The 26557-nt window shown below is 31.9% G+C and overlaps 2 protein-coding genes across 2 annotated transcripts in view; one reads left to right on the forward strand and one right to left on the reverse strand.

The window, feature by feature from the left end:
* Positions 1 to 174: 174 nt before the first annotated feature.
* On the forward strand, positions 175 to 13836 carry LOC112682004 (synaptic vesicle glycoprotein 2C-like). Its single transcript, XM_025552432.1, has 11 exons — positions 175 to 814; positions 5183 to 5236; positions 5342 to 5503; positions 5686 to 5848; positions 6279 to 6400; positions 6509 to 6747; positions 7177 to 7385; positions 8021 to 8286; positions 11160 to 11319; positions 12248 to 12375; positions 13365 to 13836. Exons 1-11 carry the CDS (start codon positions 811 to 813, stop codon positions 13418 to 13420), a joined length of 1563 nt encoding a protein of 520 aa, XP_025408217.1. The 5' UTR covers positions 175 to 810; the 3' UTR covers positions 13421 to 13836.
* A 3301-nt stretch (positions 13837 to 17137) lies between these two features.
* Positions 17138 to 26557, reverse strand: part of LOC112682031 — a gene marked incomplete in the record, with an annotated part of 10771 nt that continues 1351 nt past the window's right edge. The window contains 6 exon segments of the mRNA XM_025552485.1: positions 17138 to 17413; positions 19651 to 19801; positions 19878 to 20036; positions 20091 to 20349; positions 24231 to 24331; positions 25810 to 26038. Coding sequence (XP_025408270.1) covers positions 17241 to 17413; positions 19651 to 19801; positions 19878 to 20036; positions 20091 to 20349; positions 24231 to 24331; positions 25810 to 26038 — 1072 coding nt within the window.

Genomic DNA, 26557 nt, shown 5'->3' on the forward strand with positions numbered 1-26557 from the left:
GAAAGCATCTTCCTTCCGACCCGTACGCGTTCTCGGTGTTTCCTCCTCGAACGTATCGCAATCGTGACCGGTGAACGCCGACAGCGGTTGTTCGCGAATGTCCCACCTCTCCTCGTACGAATTATCGTTATTATTCTAATATCGTATAAAAATATACATGTATGTGTGTGTGTCTGCACGTATGTGTGCACACACGTATGCGCGAGCCACTCGATAAACGTCGTCCGTTCGATCGTCGTCGCCGCCGCTGTCGTATCGCCGCGCATTATCTAATAAGGTGTTTTTTTTTTTTTGTTTTTTTTTATCTCGGCTCGGGTCTACTATACCGTTCACTTGCGTGCGCCACGGCAGTCCACCGCAACATTTTCAGGTACCTACCGCGTGCGTGATAATCGTTAGACACGAAGAAAAAAAAAAAATTCGCAACACATCTCTCCATCACTCCACCGCAGGAGTTTTATAATACCGTTAAAAGTGCGTGCGTGCGTGTGTGTGCATCTGAAAATCAACCGAATCCGCTGCTAAACGTGTAACGCAATAATAATCAATAACAATAATTGTGTACGAAAACCGAAATCGATCCGCGTTAATTTTTCGTCCCGGTCGCGCGCGAGAGACAAAGAGATACAGAGTGAAAGAGAGGAAGAACGTTAGTTCGAAACGCGTCCATCACATCTACATAATCCGTGTCTGCGAGATTTTCTAGGTTTTTGATTTTCCGTTTTGACTTTTCGATCCGACGTCGATTTCAAATATTAGTCCATCTATGCGGAAACTCGTGCAACAAACTTACGAAGTACCAGGGACGTGATGGGTAATATTTTTACGCGATACATATGAAAATATATAATCTATCGTGTACACATCGATGGAGTTTAGTTTTAATATTATCATAGCATCATATACCTATGTTATTATCACTGCACGTCGTACATGGATGTCATTGACAGTGTAACAAGTATTTTGTCGTGATATTCTCAACGAGTAAAAATTACGAACGCGTTTTCATGATAAACTTTTCTTTTCGGTTTTCAGTTATAATATTACACTGATATAATATTGTCACGACGTGACGAAATAAAAATCGTGTAATAATGCTACATATAATATGCAGTGGTGAGAAGTTTCATTTTTATTTCTTAATCATAAAAAAGTAAAAAAAAAAAAATCAAAAAATACTAGTTGTACGAACACTATAGTTGTTATACAAATCGAAATCCAATTAAAGTATTCGTGAATAATGTAAAAATACTATAATAATAATTGTAATATTAAGTACAATACTAAATAGCTAATTAACTGGGTAAAAATCTCCAGGACCCGCGAGCATTTTGAGGGTCCCGGGGTTTATCGGTTTCAGGCCCCCTTTACTTACACTTGATTGGCCAAGATATACATACTACTTGTACATAATTTAGTAAAATAAAATTATTCAAATTTGCAGCTTATGTGCTACGGCGAATGCGATTATAAAATAATTTTGTATAAAAGGCTGAGACAACGGGCTCTTTCGGAGGTACGGGTCTCGGGGCTCTAGTCCTCCTCGCCTCACCTTCTCGTCGGCCCTGAATATTTTAATAGAGTGCTTCGAGCATATCTAATATCTTGAGTGCTGAAATTAAAAATTAAAATAAGTTCGTTTTAAAAAAGTTTGTGCATACATTATATTCTTATCGTGAATTGTATGATAACGTATAAACATTTTATACCTCACAAGTATGATTAAACTGAGAGTATTTAAATTTTTTTTTATTCAATTACACTTTTACCATCTGAATTGTTTATCGTGATTATGATCGTTGAACACCACACTAGCACGAATATACACTAATATCGTCAAAAGAAATTCATCATATACACCTGTTACATGATTTAATATAAAATGAAAATACGCACAATAAAAAATTTACTAACACTTACAATTTGTGTTTGGTCTTTATACAAGATTTACAACATTTCAGTTCATAAATATTTCAAAAGTAAACAAAATACTAAATACCACTTGATTTGATAAACAATGTGTGCACCGTACGTGCTAAAAATTTATTAAAGACCTATTGTTTAAACGAAAATGCTAATGTGTATGTGTGCGTTTAAGTCAACGAATTAATATTCTTTGAATATTTTGTTTTCAAACACACAATTTGGTTTAACAACACAAAATGTACCTAAACCTACCCCGACATCACATCAAAAATGGATATTAGCTACAAACGAAAAAATATGCCAAAAATGTTAATGTCACTAGTGTTCGTTGAAAATATTAAAATGTCAACAGTTATCCAGATTATACACATTTTTTTAAAAAGTCATTATCTAAAGTTAATTTTAAAATGTCACTGAAATTATACTGAAGAAACGTATAGCGTTAACGTTTATAAAAACTTGAGTAATTTATCATATAGGATTATATTAATTTTTTTTAAATTCAAATTTAGGTTATTTGTACACCCGGTTTTTGTCCACATGATTTATTTTCATTCTAATCTTAACACTAGTAAAATTTAAATGAAATATTTCTTTTGTGAAAAATTGTGTGTATTTATCTGTCGAAAAATGGAATTTAAAGAAATTTTGTTCTAGTGAAACTACATACAAAGACCATATGATCTTAGTACAAACATAAAATTTACTAAAAATAATTTCAATAATTGTAATATGCGAGTTTTGAATTTTCAAAGGCGAAGCGAACAATGTATAGATAGATACTCTAATATACTAGTATTTTCGCTTATCGTCGAGTTCTTAATTACATTTTTTTCAATAAATCTTTAAATATTTTTTTGTGAAATAATCATATTTAGATATCGTTTTTTAGTTTAAAATATATAAGGATTCAAGAAAATTGCCTAATTTAATTTCACAAACAAAGCACAGTTTTCAATTAAAAAATTAATTAATATTAAAGATTGTACTTATGTAGGTGGTTTTTTTTAAATTTCTCGTTTTTACTTGAGAATATTATGATAATTCGTTCTTTATAAGAAAAATAAGAATATAAATATTGTAACTTCATGTCATATATTCACATTGCACTTAGTTCTCAGATATTAATCTAAATGGAATTAATAATTCCCAACACTGTTTAAACTGTTTTGTATTTTAAAAGAAAAAATAATTTCATTGATATTGTTAATAAAAGGTAACTCACCCGTAAAAAATATAAATGTAATAAAAGCAATTATAATAATATATTACGCCAAAGCAAAGAAACTCCTAATACTCGACTCCGAAAATATATAATACAAGTTCATAGTCTAAGCTTTTGCGATCTTGCAAAACTCAAATCAGTTATTATATTTATTCTCTGTCTAATATTAAAGCTCGAGGTATATCAACGCTATTATTGTATAATTGTATTTTTTTTTCGTTCTTCAATATCAACAACTGTGCCTAAACTACGCAATACCGTCGTTACCGCATAGCGTCTATAAAGGCCTCGACATATATATTGTTAGAAAGAACTTATTTTTCCTCGATAATGTTACTGACATATTGAGGTTGATATACACTTGAGTGCTTCGGTAAACATTTTTGTATTAAACTTTAAATTACCTATCTCGATAACCTATATTTTGATACCGATGTTTTTGTATAACGATTTATATTGAAGATAATAACTTGAACATTTTAAAAAATAAATGTAACAAACAAGAAAATTTGGGTTTCATGATAAAATAGTTCATTTGATTTTTCTTTAAAAAAATGTAAAAAAAAATAATAATATTATTGAATTTCTTTTTGTATATGTATACCTAGGTTATATTAGTATTTACATTACAAGTAAATATAGACACTGATTTAATATAATGTTTTCAAATATAATCTACTATTCCACAGTATCTTCTAATTTTGCAGAAAAAATCGATAATAAACTAACTTTCTTTACACAACACCTAATATTTTCAGTATGTCGCTAAAATGTATGTTAGTGAACATAGAGAAAACGTTAGATTAATATTTAATTTTATCTATAAATTGTAAATATTACCAAGATATTATAAAACAATTAAATTAATTTAATATATAGCAAAATACTGCAAAAATAATGCTACTAAAAACCTGATCATCTGCATTTCTCACCCAATCACTTCCTCAGTTAAACATTCCAAAAGAAAACCAATCATCTATATAGTGAACCAATGAATGGTGGTTGATAAAATATATAGTAGGTAATAATTATTCCACAGTACAGTGCACATGTGTTAGCGTGCAGCAATTTAATTATTGTTCATAAACTAAATTGTTTTTTGCATTTTCTATAAAACAAAATTCATCAGTTTTCTTTTCGAGAGACTTACAAATATTCTTATTTAATTTTTTTGTTTACCTATGTAATAAATTAATCTGCAGCAGCCATAAAATATTATAATATTTATTGTTTCTATCAAACTCGAGTATTCTATACTGTTGAATCTATAGAATAGATTTGAGTATTATCATTTCAGTATTTTAAAAATGTAATAATAAAAATGTATTAATGAATCATTGTCAAACAAATAACAACTTATCTTTTATTGATTTTAATATTAATTTTAAAATATTTATAACTACATTTCATAAAACTGTTTAATTGTGACAATCGTTCGAACTTATGATTAAGTACGTTATAAGTAATCCTATAATCTTTATGTTAATGGGGATATTCATTATGAATTCGTCACAAAAAACACAACATTATAATGATAATAACATGTATTTAATAAAATAAACCTAAAAAGAAAATATATTTTTATATTGCCTATAAGATTAAACTTACTCGATTTCTTATTACAACCTATTTGCGTGAAATAAAATAAAATAAATAATCTTCAAGTATTTTGGTAAAAATAAAATTGTATATAATATCAATTTGAAAAGTTGTAAATTTACATTCAAGTCGAAACAACACGACCTAGAAAATGAATAAAGCTATACAATATGTGATTGGAATTATTTACTGACCATGGTAAATTTAGATCTCCTTTAATTAATACTTAATGACGAATAATCATACTCCATTAAACGAAAACTTATTGGCAAGTATTATTACAATATTATTATTGATACGAAATTAATTGCGTTCAATTACTTGATCTGCAATTTTTATTTATTATTTAAGTCGTTAGGTGTACATAGCCTACAATTATCATATCATTACTCATAGATTTGATTTTGTCAATTTGTTTTACTTGTTTCACAGGTTTGGATTTCTTGGACAATGGTTCCATTTTCGAGCACGCCATAACGTGCGCAGGTAAACATTATTTACCTCGTATACGAGTATCATGTTAAATAATATTTAATTAAAGAAAATATTAAAAATATTATTGAAATCAATAATTGAACGGTTTCCGTGTAGAATTTGGCAAATTCCACTATTTCTTGTTGGCGCTATGCGGTCTCATCTACTTGAACTGTGCCATATCTGTGAGCGTCGTATCTTTCGTATTGCCATCGGCACAATGTGACTTCAGTCTGAGTTCCACGGACAAAGGGCTCTTGAACGCCATACCGCTGTTGGGTAATTATATAAACCTATTATATCTATACAAATATACAATACTGTTTAGTGAGAGAGAGAAAATGTGTTCTACAGCCAAATAAATAAGTTATTATAATTATAATAACTTATTTATTATTATATTAGAATTATATTATAATTCCACAACACTTTCTCACGCTACGGAATTATCTACGTTTTAGGCATGCTCCTAGGAGCGTACTTTTGGGGATGCCTGGCTGATATGCACGGACGGAAGAAAACTCTGATAGCGGCGCTGCTGATGGACGGTATTTTTAGTTTGGTATCCAGCGTCCTTACTTTCTTTTGGCCATTTTTGTTCTGCCGTTTCTTCAGTGGTTTCGGGTGAGTCACACAATGGCCGACACATGAACATCTGATACACGAGTTACAATCACGTTTTGACCAAAGACAAAAAAAAAAATTCTAGATAAATATAATGTCCTTTTTAATCAAATATTTTCCTCATAATTTAGCACATCGTTAAAATAAAATGTCTAGTTTTTTTTGCTAGTAAAATAGATTTAGTAATATCCATCGTGATTTATAATTTGTGGGTAAGTGAAGTATTGAAGATTTTAAACATTTTTAAATATACGAATGCATAAAATAAACCATTTTTATCAGTTGAAAAATGAAATTTAATTTAAAAAAACTCGCGGCTTATAACGAATAAAATTGTATTAACGGTTGATATGCATGTAATTAAAATAAGTTATATAAGTAAGCGATTACGATAATAGTATCAGACCTGTACACTTGTCCTGTCTTGTAGACTTTCCGGATATCTGGGAATTTGTTTCCCATACTTGGGTGAGTTCCAGCCAAAGATCTACCGAGAAAAAGTGCTGTCCTGGTTGGAAATGTTTTGGACGGTCGGCATCATATTGGTGCCACGTAAGTACATCCGATCGTTGTTATGCATATCGTTCATGGTCACATAAATATACCATACACTAGCCGTGCCGTCATTTGTACAATTTTCGAAACCACGTTTGTTCGCAGTGATCGCTTGGGCTATCATCCCGATGACGGCCAATTACGACATCGGAATTTTCCGGTACTCATCTTGGAACATATTCCTGACGCTGTGCTCGTTGCCCAGCATCATACTGGCCCTGTGGCTTACCCGATTCCCAGAAAGTCCGAAATTCCTGTTGGAGTGTGGCGAGTTCGACGAGGCGCTCGATTGTTTGAAACGGATCTACACGGAGAACACGGGAGAACCCGGAGACGCTTATCCAGTACGTAGACCGTCAAGATGACGCGTGACAACGATCAGTAGTGTGGTGAACTTAAAATTGCAGAGAGACCATTGATATTTTTCCTGACAAGTGACAATCACCCACCACCCGTTTACCGTTAAAAAACTACCGCTGTATCTATAGTTTTTGAATATTTTTAGAATGGAAAATTGACTATAATCTGCTGTACCGTATTGTATAACAGAATAGTCTGTTCCGTAAACGATAGTCATGCGTAATACGAGTTTTTTATAGAATAAAAAAGTTGAATTTAATTAAGATAGTTGTTATTAATAAACCCACCCATCATATAAAAATCTCAGAAGCAATTTCCCTTTAAATAAGCCTTCACACTACGCCACTGACAACGCATAATTCGTTATAAATTTACGGTGGTTTTTTTTTCTTTGCTGTTTTCGTTCATCGCAGGTCAGAAGTCTCATCGAGAACGAAGTCCGGTGCAGCGTGATCAGCATACAATCAAAACGGTCGTTGCGCAGCGTGAAAACGGTCAAGACGTCCAAGGACCTCAAGAACTTGCTGAAAGAAGTATGGTACCAGACCAAGGAGATGTTCAAGCCACCGCATTTGAAAAACACAGTTCTCACGTGTCTCATACAGTTCGGACTGACATCCAGGTATAACCGCGCGACGGCTGTGATCGGTTGCTCCGAGTACCTGTACCAATAGTTCTCAAACCTTTTCCGACCTGTCTAAAAATGAAAACGCACCTCTGACAAACAAATAAAACAAGACACAGTTGGTTAAACACATGATGTATGGATAAAATAATAAAAACCTGTGGTTTTCAGCCGATTCCGTTTGTTCGTCGATCGGCCGATTCCCCTCTAAATCTGCTTGAGCTTAACATTCAATGATACAACAATATTATGCTTGGGACGACGATAGTACGCGATCATCTATACAGTTGGAAAACCCGAGGATTCGGGAAATGCCCTAGTACGATAAAACAAAAAGTTTGGTAATTTACGAACGTTCGTATACAACAACCGATTAGTATTTTACATAGACCTTATACTAAGTATAAGGTCTATGGTATTTTATGTCAGTTTTACTACAACAATCAACTATTACCAGTAGGAGCGTACCAACATTTAGCCGTTCCTACATAAGACAATGGCACTCAAGGATTTCACTCCCTTTACGTCGTCCCGGAATGCCCTTAATAGCTCTAACCATCGATACGCACCCCGTTAGCGTGACACGTGCCTATATAAATACGCTTTGTTGTTGACTACCGTTTTCTCCGCAGTTACTACACGCTGATGATGTGGTTCCCGGAGCTGTTCAACAGATTCGAGACGTTCGAAACCCATCAGCCCGGCATGGACGCGTCCGTGTGCCAAGTGTCGTCCGTGTACATCGAACAGGACGGCGCGTTGAACACGGCCGACCTATGCGGGTCGGCAGTCGGAGGGACCGTGTACACTCACACCCTGTGGATCGGTGTGGCGTGCATACCCATGTCGTTGCTGATGCCTCTATGCGTGCATCGGGTCGGCGCCAAGTTCTTCTTAGGTAACGTAGACGTCGGCCGACAGTTCGCATAACTTAGCTGCGAGTACGAGGAAATCGTATGGAAAAGTCATGATCATGATTCCGTCACAGTGTCGGTGTACACTGTTGGCAGAGGTGGAACTAAGAAATTTTACGCCCGGGGAAAATGTTAAAATTACGCCCTATCCAGGGCCGTCCCGAAGGAGGATCTTAGGGGAGGTGTCTCAACCCCCCGCCATACACACACACACACACACACACACACACACACACACACACACACATACACACAACGAAAACACCAGTCGGCATTCGGACTTGTTTTATTATAGCCTAGAAGGACCTAATTTTATTTACGGAAAACAAATATTACATATTTTGTAATACAGTGTATACACGAATAAAATGTATATAACTACTAATTATACAATATAAAATATTATATATATATATATATATATAATTAAATTTTCAATTTTAAGAACGTGCGATACTGACACATATATATATGTTAAAAAGTTAAAATACGACTACATATAGTTTATTATACTACATACATTAAGTAAAAAAATTGTAGTCAGCATTTTTCATATAGGTTAGGTTATATTAACCTTTTATATTATTCACCTCCCCTTGATTTTCATCTTCGGGATGGCCTTGGCCCTATCATAGACCAATAATCAAATACTCTTCTCGAGAATTTTTTCCCAATAATTAATATACAATCATACTTATTGAGTTTTGTAAGTTAACCTAATAACAGTATTTAACAAAGTTAAAAATATAAAATTAGTTGTAAGTAATTACAAAATTACGTCCGGGGATGAATCCCCGTCTTCCACCCCCTAGTTCCGCCCCTCACTGTTAGTAACGATCAAATGCCGTCCTATGGTTAGCTAAATCATGGAACCAGTGTGCAATACCGTAAGCAGCGTAAACATACAATTGTGTATGACCATGATAATAAATTACATTATGCCTCGTTTGATAGTTCAGATGTACAAGAGGATATTTGGTTCATTTGTTCAAACCGTTTTATGTTCGTTCTATGCTAAAATACATAAAAAAAAAATAAGTGACACCTTCACGTTATCACTTTTACTATCTTATCGATCGCCATCCGTGATTACGTATTTTATCTGCTCATTAAAATGTGTAGTTTTGTAATAATTTTAATTGTATAATTGTTTTAATTTTACCCGAGAAAAATAATACTGCTTTCGTGAAATACTGAATCATACTACAATCAGAAATTATTTTGGAATTTGTCACATCATGCTTTACCCTCGAATTAAGAAAAAGTAAAAAAAGCTTTAAAATATGAACACATTTATGAATACAAAATATCAATAGCGTATTAATGTGTAATTAAAATATTAAGAATGCATAGGTATCTTATAAGTTGAAAAATAACATTAATTAAATAATAAAATAAAAAATAAAATAAAAATTGGTATTATTAAATTTTAATAAATAGCTTATATATAATAATTAATTAATTATTTATTAGTTGACATTTTATTGACTTTGCCTAACCTAATCTAACGAATTTTTAATTCGAAACCGGTCGTACATTACAAATATAATAATACTTTAAGCTAAGCAATTATTTATTTATTTATATATTAATTTATGAGTATTAATCGTTTATTATTTTATGGGTATTTAATATTTAATGATTTTTTATTTTTATTATTTTATTAAATTCTTGGTTATAAATCAGTCAAAAAATGTCACCGCGGACAAAACGAAAATGTTAATGAAGAATATGCTATACATAAGTAAAATTGATTGTTAACTCTAAATATCGTACAACTCATATAATAATATTATTCTAACGTTTCAGAGTAATTCGGACTTTCACACTTACTTTTTCACTTACCTACATAATAATACATTTCTTAGTTTTGATCACTTTTATTTATTTTTTTTTTTTTTATCTTTTCCTTAACATCTACTACTTTCAATCTTATTATTAATAATTGTTGGCTTAGTGAAATTAAATTTTTTTATTTCATCTGTGCTTGAAATGTTTCGATTTTATTCCTAAAGTTGTATCAACCACTACATCATGAGCATGAAAAAAGAAACCCCGCCATTAGAAAAAATTAAAAATCGCCCTGATTCCTGTGCAAAAAACGTCAACCCATGTACCTGGTGAAGCTACTTATTAATATATATTTATATACATAATCGATTTAGTTTTCATCGTCCAATTTCGAATTTCCACTCAGTTACCGTGTTCCGTATAATCGAAAATTGCAAGCGATTACTGCCAACGGGTGGTACGATAAGTCGTCCATAATACTACTGACCTGACTAATGTGCGACTAATCTGCTTAACAACGTTATATTGCATACGTGATCTACATAGTCATATTCAAATCGTCGAGAGGGATTAATTTAGTCTGCGATGAAACGGTTTTCGGGCTTTCGTTTACGAAATTTGATTATCCGACCGTTAATCGTCGAACGATATTAGTCGACTGACTACTCGACGACAGATTGTAATCGAATTTTCGCACTATTTCGAATCTCCACATTTAGTAGTAATTTCAACTATGTGCGAGCACATGGATCCAATCCGTGCATGCGGCTCGTCTAGTTTCCAGCCGACAGATCCGCATTCATTTTCGATGTGCTACGACTACGTTCAACGGTATCACTCAGAATTTTAACGAAAAAAAAAAAGTTTTAAATAATTGGAAAAATAGTTTTTCCATCGAAAACAATTTTCTTCCAACACAAGGGCGACGAGCCGTAGCTGACAATCCGGAAAAGAACTCGCCCAACCCTCGCACAAAACAAATATAACCGCCCTCCACAATTCCTTCTCCACTCGCGCACTTATGTATAATACCATGATAACTAACCCTGTGTGCTTGTGTTGACAGTGATGTGCCTGTTCGTGTCAGGCGTCGCGTCCGCGGCGCTGTACTTCGTGAAAAACTCTCTGCAGAACCTCGTACTGTCGTGCGTGTTCGAAGCGTTCAGCAGCCTGGGAATCAGCGTGTTGCTGTGCATCATGGTCGATCTATTTCCCACCAACATGAGGTTAGTCGTCTGCGACGCAACTCGTCCAAGCGCGCGCGCGCGTAGCGATTTCGTCGTATCCCGCGGTACCTAGACATTCGATCAAATCGGTTACCGGTTAACGGATTTGTGCGGAAAGAAAAAAAATGTATACCTACCTATAATTTGACCAAACATGAAATAAACTGCGTGTAATATTTCACCTCACGGCAACGGTACACGATAAACTTTACGATGTTTCCCAAACGAATTTTCGGCTCGTCCGACACGGCAGTGTCCGCACACGATAATTTGCGACCGCCTCAGAATAATGATCTAGCACGAATCTCCACCGAACTTATAACCACGCGGGTTGTCGGCATAAAATAATTAATAAAAACGCCACTATTATTCACCATCGAAGTTCTAACGTAAGTTCAGTCGAGGCGAACGAATCAAACATAAAATATTTCTATTTAGGTCTTACTGTTGAGAATTTTCAACGTTTATAAAAGACGTTAAGTAAAAAATATAGGGTGTCTCAAAAAGAACGCAGGATTAAATTTGCTATAAATTAAATTAATTTTTTTAAAAAAAAACATAAGAAACATATCATTCACTCCAGGATAAGTTGAGATTTAACAGTGAAAAACAAAGCCACCTCTATGTATAATAGTATACAATGTATAAATAGTTCACCGCCCCTCGGTAACCCTTCATCGCTCCCGTTTAGAACTACTGGTATACATGTACATAGACTAATACGCATAGAATTTGTTTTAATTAAATCTGAAATTTCACCATGGGTTCGGGCCCTAGCTTCCCTCCCTATATACGCCACTATGTATAGATATACCCAAATTGCGAGCCGACACTTATTTCACTGACCGTCTGCACATGTTGGCGCGCGTCTCATCCGTACAATAACCACGAATTATCCAATGAAATTACAATTGTGTATTTTCGACAGAGTAATGGCAGCCGCGGCTTCAGCGACGTTCGGTCGTCTCGGATCGTTGATCGCCAACATCATATTCGGGCTGCTCATAGACTCACACTGCATTCTGCTCATCATCATATTCAGCTCGTTGTTGATAGGTAAGTGTGGACATACCGTGTAATTAGATCTCGCAAATAGTACCACAACACTACACGTGTCCCGCCCTCGAGATACCTATTCTTACCGTAGTCCGTAGTAACCCGATGGCCCAAGCACGGGGCTAAGGAGGAGCGATATCGTTCTCCCAGAAAACGATCATCCCCGCCACCAGTCAATCTAGTAAAATCTGCCAACAAATAGATATCATTTGGTTATCACGAGTGAGACGTTCCTTGCAGTTGAATCGGGTGTACCCATAAATCAATTACCCCCCCCCCCCCCGTACATTTTATATTTTGTATTCGACACGTAGTTGATTTCATAGTTAATATATATATATATATATATATAAAATTCCTGATCAATCCTATTTGAAAACAGACAAATCGACAGTTTGGGGGCACGTAAAGCAATGGAGTACGTTTACGGGAAAAGGATAAGAAACGTTGTTAGTAGACAACCGATTGCGTACGTACGGTGTCGAACCGAACACTGGTCGGTAACAACCGCGATCGAACCTGATGCACCGTGCTTGCGTGAGGTCGATCCCGGCTGGTTAAAAAATTGTACCACCACCACCACACGATTTCTGAACAGTTGCAGTCAGTGGCGCACAGAAGTATTTTGAAAGCACATGCAACTAAAAAAAGTTACCCACCCAACCACCAATTTTTTTTTTTTTTAAAAAAAACGTTCGTTTAAATTTTTGCCTGTAACTGTAAATTAACTCTTAAAATAACTATACATTTAATAAATTAAGATTTATTATAATTAATTAAAATTAAGATGTCTACACACAGTTCCGTAAAGGTATAATGTTTGATATCCAAGTTGTCCAATTATATACCCACCAACCCACCCATACACCCAACCCCGACGAGAGCACATGCAATGCACCCCTTGGTAACCTGTATGGGCGCCACTGGTTGCAGTACACGTTCATCGTTAAAACCGTTTGTTCTCTCGTTACTGTTTTGCATGAACGCAGTCAGCGGTCTCCTGTCTTTGGCCCTGCCGAACGGCGACGGAAAGGACTTGGACTGACCCTGCACGCCCTTCGTCACCGTGCTGCATCGCATGTACCTGCGTACAAGATCGCGCGCCGCTAACAGTTACCGGACCATCGAATGTTTTTCACCGTCCGCGACCGTGCACGACCACACACTCCATACACGGACGATCGTCGCCGCTTCCACGAGCACCTGTGCACAAATCCGCCGTCCGTTCGCAAAAGACTCGGACGCATGCTCCGCTCCGCTCATCGGCCAGAGATGGAAGTACCCGTCCACCTGTTGCGTTTCGTGATGCCATTATGCTCGTACTGGCCGGTGCACACAAATCGATAACGTCCGGTCAACGTGGAACGATTGCCGTCGGTACATGTTTGTTTAGAAAAAATTTAATAATTATTTGTAAGTTTTTAACTTAAATATAACGTGACAACTGTTCTTGTTTTCGTATATAGATAATTATATTATTTGTTTTACGTTGTGCATAGAAATTACTTTTACTTTTTCCTTTTGTTCTGTTCGAACATCAGACAACACTTTTTCGCTGAATTGGAAAACACTCGACGTCTTCTTTGTGATTTCTATTAAAATATTGTGCTGTACCATTATTTATGTAAAAAAAAAAAAAAAAAAAATGTTACTTACCCGTTTCCGTTTTCTACGCATTTTTTGTCCTACTGTAATTTTAACGGTCTTACAATTATTATTGCACTATTACATAATTATATACAATAACGAACCAAGGATTTTTGTTTTTTTTATTTTACGCTAAGTGCTTGGGTTATTTTTTCATATTTTTTTTATTAGTTAATACGTGGACTCGACCAAACACAATAGATTTTACTATTGCTTAAGTTTCTAGTTTTAACATGGTTACACTATTACTATAAATGCGTGATCAATTATAATAATGATGATGATGATTATAACTATTTATCGGTTCATATTGATTGAACTGATATCAATGATTTCATACGGTACCTATAGGATATACTCTAACTATAGCCAATGTCTTTATTTTTAAATGAAGCAGAGGATTTGTAGCTTTAAAAATGTTCTTATATACTTATACACTTAAAAACACTAAAAAATAAACTAAAAATATGCTCTTTTGTTTTGTAAAGTAATTTATTTTAAAAACATATAAATCATTTGAATAATACTTAACATTAAATCGTTTTTCACATACTATTTTATCATCACAATATTTACAATCAAGACCAAATTGGTCCATTGGGATATCGAGAAACTTCCCGGTGGGCTGGTGTCCGAGAGGACCGCTATGTTCACAGCCATTTTTCTATTTTACCATAAATATATTAGAAATATACATTTATTTTTTTCATATTTAGTCACAATTTTATGATTTCGTTATAAAACGATATACATTAGAAAAAATTTGAAATGTGCTTCTCATATATAATCGATTCCTTAAATACGGATTCAGGAGGAGGGGCAATTGCCCCCTCCTTAAAATACGCCTCTACACGGTGGAGAGCGTGTACTGGACAATCATACATGCGGTAATGTATTGTTTATTTCAATACTCCCCGGCCGGTACTAAAAAGATTTGTTTGTGGTCGAATAGAGCAAAACTATTTCGGTTCATTTATTAATATACATATACATCGTTAATGGTCCGTCCGGTTTGAGAACCATACCAGTGTCCCTCAAATGAAGTTTTGCCTTCGTTTTTAATATCGTGAGTCATTACTCCTTCATCTTAATTCTGCTATATGCATACATATAATGGCACGGGCATACATTCTATCACATAATGTTATATATATATATATATATATATATATATATACTATATCGATTGCATTACAATAATGAATGATTCCACTATGGCGGGCATTCATAGTGATTACACATTGTGGTACACAGTTAGGAACAGTGGCGCACACAGGGGAGTCAGGGGTGTCGCTGACACCCCTCAGAGAATTGGCGGATGACTAGTTCTGTATGAACTTATATTGAATATTTATTTTATTTAATAATAACCAATTTTTCAGCTATCCAAATCAACATACTAATTATGTTTACCCTAGAATTAAAGCATTACACCAGAATAAGTAGTAGGGCTCAATCCCAAAAATGATGCTCTATAAACTTATAAATTAATACCCAGAAAATTGAAAAATAATTAATATTAGGTTTATTTTATATTTCATTTTTAGTATCTTTATTAGTAAAAAAAAAAACCAAAAACACTTAATAATAAGAGTTATACTATGCCTAAACTCAGATTTTACTGGTGGGGGTGGGTGGGTACCTCGAAATATATATTTTCGACACCCTTGTCAAAAATCTGTGCGCCACTGGTTAGGAATATAATAATTATGATGCACTCTTAACCACAATATAGGGGTGTACAGTCAATGCATTTATTTACAATACTTGAATACACATGAGTAACAAGGAATGGGAAACAAAGGAGTGGACAATAGTAAATATATTAAAATGACTAACCGAATGGACCAGTTAATAATAGGTGTAAATTACGTGTAAAATAATCATACAAATAAGTATATTAGAATATATATGTGACAAATAATCAGAAGTTACACGCATTAATTATTAAATATAGGCCACATCTTTATCTAACAGAGAAAACTCCATATATGGAATTCACATATCAATAACCACATCCGGTGGTGCACACGAGTAAAATGACCAAACGATTAAAGATTCCCATGAGATTGGGGTATATAAGATGGTCCCAAACAGGCCCTAATGCAGATGTGTTTTAGTATTGTTAATGCATGCACCTTCACGTCAGTTTATTTTATAAATTAATTATTTGGACTTAGAAATATTTCAATAAAGTTAATATTTTAAAACTCTTGAGTTATTTATTTAAATACTATCATTATTCTACATTGATCACGAAGCTGTACAGTTGGGTGCATAGGCCTGCGCACAGGGACAACAAGGTGAGCTCTTACTTCCCCTGGATGATTTAAATATATTTGTAAGGGCCGAACTGATCCAAGCTGGGCCGCCACACCGGTAATGCTCAATACAAAATAAGTTGGTTATCCAAAAAGTGTATTGCTACCAAGCTAATCTTTTCTGTGTTTAAAGTTTAAATATAATTTGAAGCTTAAATTTGAGCTTAAAAATGTTAACTTAATACTCATGTATGGCCCAGTAAAAATATTCGCTACCCCCGACTTGAAACTCTGCGAATGTTATGGTTGAGTGTCCTCATCTCTTGTTGCACTGTCCGGTCCCATGTACCAGCACGCAACAATTTTACTATCATTATTACTCTCTTTTTATAATTTTATTTGACAGAGTATGTATTATGCCGTATGGCTCTCTTGACAACAAAGTTTTAATTAATATTAAATTTTAATTCTAAATATATATAATATATATTTTTTTTCTTTGCCCTTATTTTGTAACTATCATATAAAAAAAAAGAAAATATTTAAAAATCCTGCGTGCTCTGACCAATGCCTCAGTCACGAATTGGCAACTCTTCTTTAACAGGATAGCCATGCAATCTTCAGACTTAAAAGTCTGAAATGTCATAACATGAAGACTTATATATTGTTATACTGACCAATGTTTAATATATTTCAATTAAAATTTTAAATTACCTACTCAGTTTTTGAACTTGTCTGACATAATCAATGATATTTAAAATAAAATGTATGTATCATAAAATTATTCATATTTTATTATTATAGTTTAAAAAGTAAATCGTAAAAAATAAACAATTTTTCTTTATAAACATCCATAGAAAATTAAATCAAAATATATTACATATTGAACAAATATTACAGTAACTAACTTAACTGTTTAAATATGTACATAGAAGTCAATAATTAAATGATAATTTACTACTCATTAGAAAATACAAAAAGAGATTCATCCATTTCTTCTAAGATAACAGTATTGCGGTCAATTGGCAAAATTTGGTATTGAGTTTTAATTGGAACAAATTTATAACTTATTATACAATCCACAAACCAATCATAACTTAAAGTCACAGCTTTATAATCATGTATCCAACCTACAAAAAAAAAAAAGTTAAAAATAATTTTGTTAAACATAATGTTACAATAATTTTAAGTTTTTTGAATATTTAAAAATTTGGATTTAACATGAGGTAATACTTATTACAATATAATCAATGTTATAACTACATGCATGTATATATAACATTTTAAATTACAAATAATTAATTTTCTGTATTAGTTTTATACATATTAGGACAGTCTTTTAATATACCTTGTCATAGAATATGTTTTAGTGTATAATACTAAATAATATATACAAAAAAAATATCATAATTGTTGTAAACACTATTTTATATTTCACTAAAAATATGTTTATCTGTGATCAAATCTTCTTAAATGTTGATATTTAATTAAATATAAAAGACTGCCATAAAGGTTTGTGGTAGTTTTCAATTTTCATTATATTAATTTTAACCACAACTCAAATTATGATAGTATAGTATTAAATATTTCTTGATAATATATATATATATATATATAACGGTTTAATTTTTTCTAATCAGTAATCAGGTAATATCATAACATGATTTTTATGATACAATGTACAATTATTAAAATACCTCAACATAAATACCAAAAATCTGAATCCACTAGTTTAACAAATAGCAAATTATTTTGCTTATAGAGGAAGTATAAATAAGAGTATCTTTTAAATTTCCTCCTTCTTCTTTCTTCGGCTTAACGGTCTTTGAAGGGCCTGAGCTGACACAAGTAAATCTCTCCACCTTTCTTAGTTGAGTGCTAATTCAACAGACGCATTCGCATCCACCAATTGAATGTCTCTCTTCACAGCATCCTTCCATCTCGTTCGCGTTCTACCCAGTGGTCGTTTTTTCTGTATCGTCGCGGTTATGATCTTTTTTAGTATATCATCTTCAGCTCTCCAAATATGTCCAAACCACTTCATTCTCTTAGTTCTTATAAACGTTAATATTGTTGGTTTTCCATACAATTGGTACAAATGTTCGTTTTTCCGCCTTTCGAATGTTCCTAGATCAAGATTGTACACCGGGCCAAACATTTTTCTCAGAACCTTTCTTTCAAATATTGCCAGTTTTTTTGTTATCACCTTTCGTCGTAGACCAAGTCTCACACGTAACTATTGGTCTCAGATAACTGATATAGAACAGTGTTTTCGACCTTCTCAACAACAATTTAGATTTCAATAACTTTTGGATGCTATGGTAGCATCAGTTTCCACTTGCTAACCGTTCAAGTATTTCCTGATGCATGTCATGTTTATTGTTTATATTCACACCTAGATACTTAAAACTTTCTACACTTTCAAATGTGAAATTATCTATTAGTAGATTAGGCTGATCTTCTCTTCTGGAAAGTACCATAAATTTTGTTTTTTCTTCGTTAATATAAAGTCCCATTCTTTTACTGGCCGTCACAAGGTTAGACATTGTCTGGGTGATATCTTGTCTTGTGTTTCCTAAAATGACAATATCATCTGCGTACGCCAATATTATTTCTTTATTTACCACCTCAACTTGATGACTATAATTTATTTCTTGAATCGCCTTTTCGAGACCTAAATTGAATAGTCGCCGATCAAAGTTTGCCGAAGAGTATAAACCTAATTCCAATAACTTATTCACAATTAATAGATATCTAATAGGCGCGGCGGTGTAGCGAGTACAGTTATATAGGAATGCACCGGGTGTATAGCGGGAGCGCGCTCATCGTGACCGGCGTTGCTTAGGTAGGAGCTTTGAACAACTAGTGGGGGATGCGTGCCACCGAACCAAAACCAGCCGCGCAAGCGATATGTTCTCTTTTGAAAAGAGGTATATAAACAAACACCTTTATCTTAAACTGAAATGTATTTTACTTATTAGAAATTAAATCAATATTAAATCATTATTACTATTTTCCTGTTATATTTCTTCTACAAAAAGTTATAAATTTTTGATTATGAGGGTTTCAAATGTACGTAAGCCCCCCTGGTACAAGGTCTTCGGGCCCTCAGTTTTACATCACAATGTGTGTAAAACAAGTTTACACTACCTTCATAATGATAATAACTTTAATTTGTATTTTTATATCTATAAACAAACTATTTCACTTTAACTAGTTTGGAAAAGCTTGTACAGTTTTTTCACTATATTTAAAAACGAAAAAAGTAACAAATAAGATAAGATCAAATGTACTTTCCTACTCAAATTATGACTAGCATTACACTTCTTTTATAATTTCAATACACAATAAAATATTAATTTCTTACCCTTAATTAATTTATCATCAGGTAGTAGTTTTTGTTCATTTTTTTCATCTTCAGAATGGTTGTAACACAATATAATTCTCATCTTTAACTGACTATCCTTAAAATCTTCTAGTTTATTATACACCACAAAACCAGCTTTTTTAGCCAGATCCTTAAAATAAGAATTGAAGCAAAACATTATCAAATTTATTTTTATTTTAATAAATAAATGATATTTGAATTCTCACAATCATGAGTTTAAGTGAATTACAAAGCCTTAATGAATCATGAAAATGCAGTCCACAATTCTTACACCATTCCAATGGTGATTCAATATGACCTTGACCCACTTTTACAGAAATCAAAGGAGATTCTTCACCATATGTATTAAGTGGAAAATATTGTTCCTAAGATGAATTTGAGTATATTAAAATTATTTACAAAAATTGAATATTACATACCTCAGGTAATAAAGATTTTTTATCAACACAGTCTAAAACCCATTGAAATTTTACAATGTAACAATGGTTTAAAATTGCATTCAAAAACTTTTTAGTAGGATCACAACGATTATCAGGATGAACAACTGCAACTAAGTGAGTAATGTCTGAAGTCCACTTAGTTTGTGCTTGTAAGTTAAACATATAAACCATTTGTTTTATAATATTTATTTCTGCATCGGTTTGCACTCCAGTAATTGATACTTTTATAGAAGAAAGTCTAAAATAAGAAAAAATTAAAAAAGGAATTGTAAGATACAAGAGTAGGGTAAAATATAGGGACCAGGTGACCAATAGGTTAGTTGTTCTTAGGGCATTCAAAATCAATGTAACATGGTTGTCGAAAACAATTCTGAGTGAAGAAGGTCAGGTGGATCAGGATCTAAAGATCTTAATATATTAGAACCTATACATTTTATAATCAATTTGGTTAAACACAAAAAAATAAATATAAATAAGTAAATTCAACTTTGGAATTTGATTTTGTTAATTTTGGGAAAACTTTTTTCTGTTAACTAAAACTGTAGAATCTTGCATACATTTCTGAACCTTAAATATTTAAATTTAAAATGTTAGGCATTTATAACTACAAAAATGCAAATTTTGGTTAAAATATCAAATTCAAATAGGTACATGAAAGAAAAAAAAAATTTTTGATTGCACAAGTTAGAATTCACAAAAAGAAAAACATTGTAAAACCAAATCATTTAAAGATTAACTCAAAATCTAAAATATATAATACATAGTAGAGATAAATAAAATTGTTTGAACATTGATTTTCGATGTATCGATACATCAATTTTAAAAATATCGATGTGTTCAATGTATCGGTGAAAAACCATAGATGCTTAAGTACATCAAAGTTAAAAACATAGAAAAAAATGTTTTTGCCTCTAGACCTGCCATCTGTTGCACACCTTATTATATGTACAGTATACTATTTTCTTGATTAAATAATAAATTAAAGAGTTAAAATACTATTGTTTAACTTATATTTTTAAATACATATTAAATATTTATAATCAGGGCTCGTAAGTTCATGCATTTACGTTTTCTTTGCTACATTGGAAAATACGTTAATTGAGATAAAAATCCGTTTCATAACAATGGTAATAAAAATCTTAAGTTTAAAAGAGTATGTTTTTACATGTTTTGTGTGTATTGGCATATTTGACATATAGTTTATTTTTTTTTGAGTTATTAGCGCATATTATTTTATGTAAATTTAAATATATTTTGGAAATGGCAGATCCTGTATGGACAGAGTGTCTGTCTTGGAGGTAAGATTTAAAAGTAGATATTAGTAAGGGGTAAAATAGTTTTAAGCTTAAGGAGGAGTCCTTTATGCTAGACTGTGTCAAAGACTTACGCCATGTCAAGGAATACACCCGTGCATATAAGTTTTTTTTCCAAAGCGTAGATGTTGTCAATTAAGCGATGTATCTGGTGAATGTTTGAGTGATTATGTCGAAATCCAAATTGGTAGTTGGATAGGTTAGATTCAATAACTGGTAGGAAACGCTTAGAATAATTTTTTCTAAGACTTTTGAGAATAACAAGAGTAAGCTAATTAGTCTATATGATTTTGGAGAGTCGGGCGGTTTCTTTGGCTTGAGAATCATGATGATTACAGAAAACTTCCATAGGACTGGAAAGTATGAGAGCCTCAACATATATATATATATATATATATATAAATATATCACACCCTATAGAAAATTTTTGGCCAAGAGTAGTGAAGAAGTCGTTGAATTGATTATGGGTTATGGTATGGCGAGGAGAGCTGTAAACTACGTAGATATTAATAGATGCACCATTTAGTGCTAAAGAAATGCCACAGGCTTGTATGTGAGGTGATTGGATATTGGGGAGAGGGTAGAAAAAAAGAGTGATGATCTCACTATAATAGCAGCTCCAGCTTGAGCTGTGCCATCCGGATGGTTAGTTTTGAAAGTTTTATATCCAGGTAAATTAAAGATTGAAGAGTTAGTAAAATGTGTTTCAGAAATGAGAGCAATATCAATCCTATAAGTTTGGAGTATGGCTAGGATTTCGTTTTTATGATTTGCAAGTCCGTTCGGGTTCCAAGTTAGAATGAGGAGAGATTTTGATGTAAAATTAATTGGCATTATTGATATTTGTGAGATTTGAGAGGACAGAGGTGAGGAGTGCTATAAGAGGGTGTATGATTGCTTTGAACTCATTATTATCTGGGATTATTATTATCTTATAGTTATCTAGGGTCCAAAGATCGCCGCGCGATACGGTGACCGTGGACTTGCGTAGTTATATAATCATGTGGTTGTTACGTAACAAAAGTGTGTTATGAATTATGATACTTAGCAACTAAGTAGGACTAGCACATAAAAATTATATAACTGTGTTTTGGAGAGGTAGCTCTTTCCGTGACGTGTAGATTTACCCAGGTAAGACGTTGAAGGAGAAGAGTCGTATTGAGCAAAAGTGCAATTATTCCTGATACGAAACAGAGGTAATATGAAGCATAATCCGAGAGAAGCATCGAAACACGTGCGCACTGTCGGACTGCTTGCGTGGGAGTGAAAAAAAAAATATCTTTTAAAAATATGAATGGATAATTCTTATTATTTAAAAAAATGCTTATACATTTTTTTCGTGCATAGTTAAGCATTTTCAATGCATATTTGATCAAATGTTAGAGCATTATTGCATGCTTATTTATACATTTTTAGTGCATGAACTTACGAGCCCTGATTATAACTGTATACTGTATAATGATCGTTGTATACTGCATATTAAAATAATACAAATAAAAAAAAAATTGAATTTCAAATATAAACATCAATGTTTAACACGTTCACGACCACCCCATAATTTGAAAAGTCGTATAAAAAACCACAACATAAAATTTATAAAATTAGGTTAGGTTAGGTTAGGTTAGGTTAGATTAATTTTATTTTCATTGTATATAATACCATAGATATAATATAATTTCAAAGATAACACATAATTCCATAGATTGTATATAATTTCAAAGATAATACATAATTCCATTGATATTATATATGCTATAGAATATAATACAATCTATGGATTATATCTATGGAGTTATATATATCTTTGGAATTATATATGGATTATATAATATATTTGGAAATATATACAATCCATGGATTAAATATTATCTATAGAATTATATAATATCTTTGAAATTATATATAATCTATGGAATTATATTATTATGGTGTTTTATACAATCTATAGAATTATCTTTGAAATTATCTACAATCTATGGATTATATTATATCTATGGTGTTATATACAATCTATGGATTATATTATATCTATGGTATTATATACAATCTATGGATTATATAATATCTATGGAATTATGTATTATCTTTAGAAATATAAACAATCTATGGATTAAACACAATATATGGAATTATATACCAAGTAAATACACATAACACCAACTAAAGTAACATTTCTTCTAAAATCTAAATGTGGCATACTTTTTTGTACTTGTACAAACAATTAGCATTCTATAAGCATATGTCTATAGTGTAAAAAAAACTTAAATAAACCAACGTAACTATTTCTTTGGAGTCTGGTAGTATCTTATCATCTGGTCTGCTCGGTCTATACCTGACATTATTATTATAGTCAAAACTATGGAGGGTTTGAATTTACTCTATCCAATTACAAATTGTAAATATATGCAAGAATCATACAGTATCAATATATGCCTACAATAAACACTACTAATATCGCTATCCAGCTGTTGGATTTTAAAACCAAGTACACCAATTGATAAACAGAAAACTGTTTAAAAAACCATGTTATTATAATATTTATTAGAATAAATCAGAGTCAAATAATTATGTATACAAATGAATGGACACCATGTCAACTATACTTGACATTGATTTTTCTAAAGAGAATCCTATGTCAACTTTAGTTTAGACGTGTGGCCTTGAACATGTTAATCAATTAATTGAAAACAAATCATTGATGTTAAAACATCGATATATCGACCTAAAACATTGATGTTTTTTTTTCCAACCCTAATACATAGATGGTAATAATGTATCCTAAAAATGTATTTAAAAAAGTACTCACAAAGTTCTTTCTGGAGTTCCAACTATAAAATCATCAGTATCAGAGCTACAACTACTACTGAAGTCAATGTTATCACTCTGTTCATTTATGCTTTCAGTTATCTGCAAACAGTTATAACAAGCATTGTTTATTTACCAAAAGTATAAAATGTTAAGTTAAAAATAATTATATTAAACAATTTAACAACTATTAGTATTGACAGATTAATGCTTCATCAAATTGTATCATGTCAGGGCTGACTATGTAAGACTAAATGAAAATATATACAGTTAATTTTTATTTATTTTTTATGTTATATTTAATTTTATTATATTCATAATCCAATTTACTGGCAGTACCTATTTGCATGTATTAACTTAAAGTTAGATATATTTTTGGTTAAAATAATATATATTAAAAACAGTTTGGACGAAACTATCGGAATGACATTAAGTAATTAAAATCATAAAAAAAATAAAGAAAATATTAAAATAACAAAGATATTTATAAAATCAGATTATAGTGATTGTAATAATATAAAAATAGATAATAATTACAACAGGTATGTTCCGCAGTTGATAAATGGATGGAAAAAACCAAACGGTCGAGCGGTCTGGACCACCCGGTGCAATGCCAGAATAACTTTGACTATTGCCCCATGGGGTGGATTACGTAAACAAACGATGCTATGCCAGAATTACTCTGACTATTGCAACATTGCTCAGTTCGCAAAACCACTCGAACAAATATGGACCGGTGGGGGGGGGGAGGAGGAGAGGAGAACCTCCTTGCCTAGTCGTGTAAGTCGCCTCGGATAGGTCTTACTCTGATGTTGGAAAGAAGGTAAATTACAACTTTTGTTGAGTCACTGGGGCTTTTATATCCACTGAATCGCGGTATTGAGACATAATTAATTATAATTGTATAAAAATTATAATATATGTATAAATCTAAATATAATGATCCAGTGTTCTATATAACAGAAGCGATAACACAATCGTTGATTAACAATGGTATTAATGTATTAATAATAATCTGCATAAATATAAACGTGAATTTATAATGAGATAAGAATAATATAATAATGATCAGATAATATGGAATGTACAGATATGTAAATATAAAATAAAACAAAATGTTGAATTTGGCGTAAACAATTATCCTTAACTTAGCTTAACTTAACTTAACTAAACTAATTTGAGTCTCTTAACTAGTTGTTAGTCAAATCATTTAATGGATTCTATGATATACTAAAATACTTTAAATTATTGTGGTATTTATTATACTTTGAGCTAATGAGCCCTTATAAATAATCTAATTATTTATAATTTGAATGATAATATCATGGGTTAATATGTTATATCAATGAAATCAGACTTGAATACATTACATACAGAAAATATTAAATATAATATATATTAAATTATACATATATTTCCAGAACTGATTTTATGATTTATACAAGTTAATAATATTTATAAAAGTAGTAAGTATGATAATAGTGATTAATATTTACAACCAAAAAATAATACATTTTTAACTAATTTGAAACATTTAAATTTAATTATTAATACAATTCATTGATAATTTTGATTTATACCTGTTCATTATTACTGTTTAAATTCATTTCAATATCAGATTGCTCGTTTTCTTCCTCTTCAGGTTCTGTATTTTGGCTTTGACCAAACATATCCATTGATGATTCCGAATTACAGCGAGTGAGATTAGATTCACGATCAGAATTATCTGGTGATACATTGTTTATATAATCTGTTTCGACATCATCTAGCAGTAAATTATTGTGAATGAGTACTGAAGAAACATTAGATCTGAAACAAATGTTTTATTTTTATACAAATTTACCTTGAGCCTTTATTCACTAAAAGCTATTTTTATTGTATCTTTATTTTTATTGTAGACTAATTATAACAATGAATAAATAATTTACCATTAAATCAAAACTTTAAAAAAGAATCAATAATAAAACTATCTATATTTAAAATGAATATACTTCTAGTATTTTGAACAAACTATAGATATTATTAATTAAGATAATTATGGTATTTCATTATTCAAAATGTTAATGTTTAATGTACATTTAATTTTAAAATGTGTTTCATAAATAATAATAATGTGTTCAATGTACATTTTGATTAAAATTTTCTAAACATTGTTTTTGATATGTATTTGGAATCAAGTACTATCAAATCAAAATCATCAACCATAACTAAAAATTAAGCACTTTAGTAAAATATATTCATAGACAACTACACCTCTTTTATATAGTTTATTCTTAAGCTAATTGTATAGCTAGTTAAATTATTATTATAGGTATATATATATATATA

Source organism: Sipha flava, unplaced genomic scaffold (genome assembly GCF_003268045.1).
Source record: "Sipha flava isolate LNK unplaced genomic scaffold, YSA_version1 1_pilon_pilon, whole genome shotgun sequence".
Classification (NCBI taxonomy): Eukaryota; Metazoa; Arthropoda; class Insecta; order Hemiptera; family Aphididae; genus Sipha; species Sipha flava.

What these genes read in the sequence shown, in the direction of transcription:
- LOC112682004 (XM_025552432.1), top strand. An exon ending in GAACGCCATACCGCTGTTGG is followed by an intron (nt 5,504 to 5,685) that starts GTAATTATATAA and finishes TCTACGTTTTAG; the next exon opens with GCATGCTCCTAGGAGCGTAC. An exon ending in CGGCGCCAAGTTCTTCTTAG is followed by an intron (nt 8,287 to 11,159) that starts GTAACGTAGACG and finishes TTGTGTTGACAG; the next exon opens with TGATGTGCCTGTTCGTGTCA.